The 2,937-nt window shown below is 41.5% G+C and overlaps 1 protein-coding gene across 1 annotated transcript; it reads left to right on the forward strand.

Annotated features, from left to right (window-relative positions):
- The first annotated feature begins 756 nt into the window (after window positions 1–756).
- On the forward strand, window positions 757–2,481 carry LOC104958077 (hydroxycarboxylic acid receptor 2-like). Its single transcript, XM_010785787.1, has 2 exons — window positions 757–1,154; window positions 2,235–2,481. The coding sequence occupies exons 1-2, from the start codon at window positions 757–759 to the stop codon at window positions 2,383–2,385; spliced, it is 549 nt and encodes a 182-aa protein (XP_010784089.1). The 3' UTR covers window positions 2,386–2,481.
- Window positions 2,482–2,937: the final 456 nt, after the last annotated feature.

Here is a 2,937-nt window from a genome sequence, read left to right on the forward strand (position 1 = left end):
CATCAGGGGTGTCAAACTCAAGCCCGGGGGCCAAATCCGGCCCGTGGCTTCGTTTCATGCGGCCCCACAAGAGCTTGCAAAGAATATAATATGTTTATTATACGGTTACAGGCCGATTTACAGAAGCACGTTGTCCATAAACTACATGTCCCACAATGCATCTCAAATATGACTTTTTTTCTCAGAATTTGACTTTTTTTTAAATGTCATTTTTTTTTTTTTTTAACTTTTTCTCCAGAATGTGGCTTTTCTTTTTAAATTATTTTGTGACATTCTCACTGAAGAGACTTGCAATTATTTCCCTAGACTTCTGCTTTCAGACGTAGTTAATGATGAAGTTATTACTCTATCCCATAATAATCCAATGCAGAGGCAATATTGTAATATAATACATTATTTTATATATATTAAATATTTGTATATGTATTTTTATATAGTCTTAAAGTTACAACTGGCCCTTTGAGTGCAACCGTATTGCTGATGTGGCCCGTGATGAAATTGAGTTTGACACCCCTGATGTAGAGCATTACAACATTTGAGCCTGGATATTTATTTTCTAAATGCAAAAAACACTTTTGAGGTCATTTGAAGAGCTAGATTATATAATTTCCTTTAACAAACGTTGGGAATGCACAGAAGAAGGAAGTAGTGGAGTAAAAATACTTTGTTACTGTGCTTGGGTACATTTTTCTGGTATCATTTACTCCACTACTTGTTTTGACTACTTGAGCCACTCCTCTAATACATATTGTCTCCATGCTGTTGCAGGTGTGTATCTGCATGGACCGCTACATGGCCGTGGTCCATCCCATCCTCTTCACTGGAAACCGGGACAATAAGATCCGTTTTGGGATTTCGGCGGTGGTTTGGGGTCTGATCCTCGCCTACGCCCTCACCAAGAGCATCCTGGGGGTCATGAGCGTGAACGAGCTCTTCAGCGGACTCATCCTCTTCTCCTTCGCCCTCATGGTGTTCTGCAACCTCTCCGTGATCTGGGCTCTGCGGCGCTGCGTGGCCGGGAAGGAGGAGATGCACCCGGTGAAGAGGAAGGCCTTCAAGATGGTGCTCATCATCCTCGCCATCATCGTCTCCAACTACCTGCCGCCCGTCGCTCTCATGCCCTTCGTGTCCTACTACAGCTTCGTGGCGTTCAGGTGCCGGATATTCAACACACATGTTTTTGTTTACTTTAATCCACCAAACAACATGGAGATATTCAGTGGTGATTGTTAGGGACGAGCAGTAAGACAACCGGACTCTTGGTTTATTTAATGTTTCTTTAGTTACCCAAAGATTAATAATAAACCAAGAGTCTTTCAAAACTAGGCCCATAAAAGAGAAGATGGCCAGGTGTGATCGAGCAGGAAAGAGAGGTTTCTGTATGCAGACGATCCTTTTCTCTCTTTAAACTATATTCGTCTTTATTTACCGAAGACTGAATCATAAACCAAGAATCTTTAATAACTGGGCGTATAAAATACGTCAACAGCAAATAACTCTAATAAATCAGAAACCTGAATGAGAAATATGACGAAGATGATGCTGCTACTTACGGCAGCGTTGCGTGCTTCAACGGAGACGCTTCCCGTCCACTTTGAATGGGGTGACGTCACGCTTTGCCAAACTGCATTGTGGTTCCGTCGCTTTGCCTCCGTTGCTCGCGCTGAAAGTTGAGAAGAGTTCAACTTTTCAACTTTTCAATCAAATCATATGCTAGTAAGTACAAGCTCTAGCCAATGAAACCACGTGCTTGTGTGTCCGGGGCGGGAGATTCATGTGATTGGTTGTTGGTCGCGCACCAGACACGCCCACCGGCAAGCTTCAACGCACGCTGCCGTGTGGACATACCATTACAGTATGGGTTCGTTTAGCATGAAACACTTAAAGGACAAGTTGAAAAAGAAAGTAGAAAGAAAGTGAGGTCAAGGAAAACTATTTCTGCTAAAAAGTGAGCAACGATTGAGAGCTAAACATTTCAGATGTGTGTATCTCACACTGCTCTGTGACTTTTCATGTATCTTTGTTATTCATGTGTTATTATCTTTGCTGTGTTATGTTGAGTATTTTTAAATGCCATTTCATAATATGTCTCTTAATGCTCTTAATGTCTTTCATTTCTTTTCATGTTTGTATGGCCACCTTGTGTTGAAAGGTGATGTATAAATAAACTTGCCTTGCCTACTTGAGATATAAACTGTAGTAATGAAAGCTCTCTGGTCGTCTCACTAACTCAGGTGCCAGATCAGCATCAGCGTGTTCTCCATCATGGACCTGAGCTGCAGCATCGAACCGCTCCTCTACATCACCAAGATGGACCGGGGGGACGCACGCTGCTGCGGACGCTGCTTACACCGGAGGAAGAAGGAGGAGGAAGGGAAGGTGTGATCGAGACGAAGAGAGAGGTTTCTGTTTGCAGACGTTCCTTTTCTCTTAAATAAAATAATATGAAACACACAGAGATGTTTTTGTTTACATTTAAATCTCGTCTAAGACGCATCAGTCTGTGTTTTCTAAATTGCTGTTTTCTATTTGGTTGTGTTTTAAATGTTTTACATCGTGTATGAGAGTTTTTCAGTCTGTGGCTACAAGGATGGTTTCATTGTCTCGTGTTTCAGTCAGTGGTGATCGTTAGAGACGAGCAGTAAGACAACAGCACTCTTTGTGTTTCTTTATTCACACAAACATTTATAATAAACCAAGAATCTTTAATAACTAGGTCAGGGGTCGGCAACCCGCGGCTCTTTAAGCCCTCTGCTCTGGCTCCCTTGAGCTTAGACAAACATAAGAAGGAAATAAAATTAAAATATTTGTAGGACTATTTAAATGTTGTTGCCCGGTTGAAAATGTTTCGTATCTTGTATTTTGAGGTGATATTGTGAAAAAACGGTTTTAATTAGTTCATTTAAAATATGCGTCACATCCTGCTACGGCCTTTTC

The sequence above is a fragment of the Notothenia coriiceps genome, unplaced genomic scaffold (assembly GCF_000735185.1).
Source record: "Notothenia coriiceps isolate Sejong01 unplaced genomic scaffold, NC01 NC01_scaffold00028230, whole genome shotgun sequence".
Taxonomy (NCBI): Eukaryota; Metazoa; Chordata; class Actinopteri; order Perciformes; family Nototheniidae; genus Notothenia; species Notothenia coriiceps.

What these genes read in the sequence shown, in the direction of transcription:
- LOC104958077 (XM_010785787.1), top strand. Translation starts at nt 757, where the DNA reads ATGCTGTTGCAGGTGTGTATCTGCATGGACCGCTACATGGCCGTGGTC. An exon ending in TACAGCTTCGTGGCGTTCAG is followed by an intron (nt 1,155 to 2,234) that starts GTGCCGGATATT and finishes TCACTAACTCAG; the next exon opens with GTGCCAGATCAGCATCAGCG.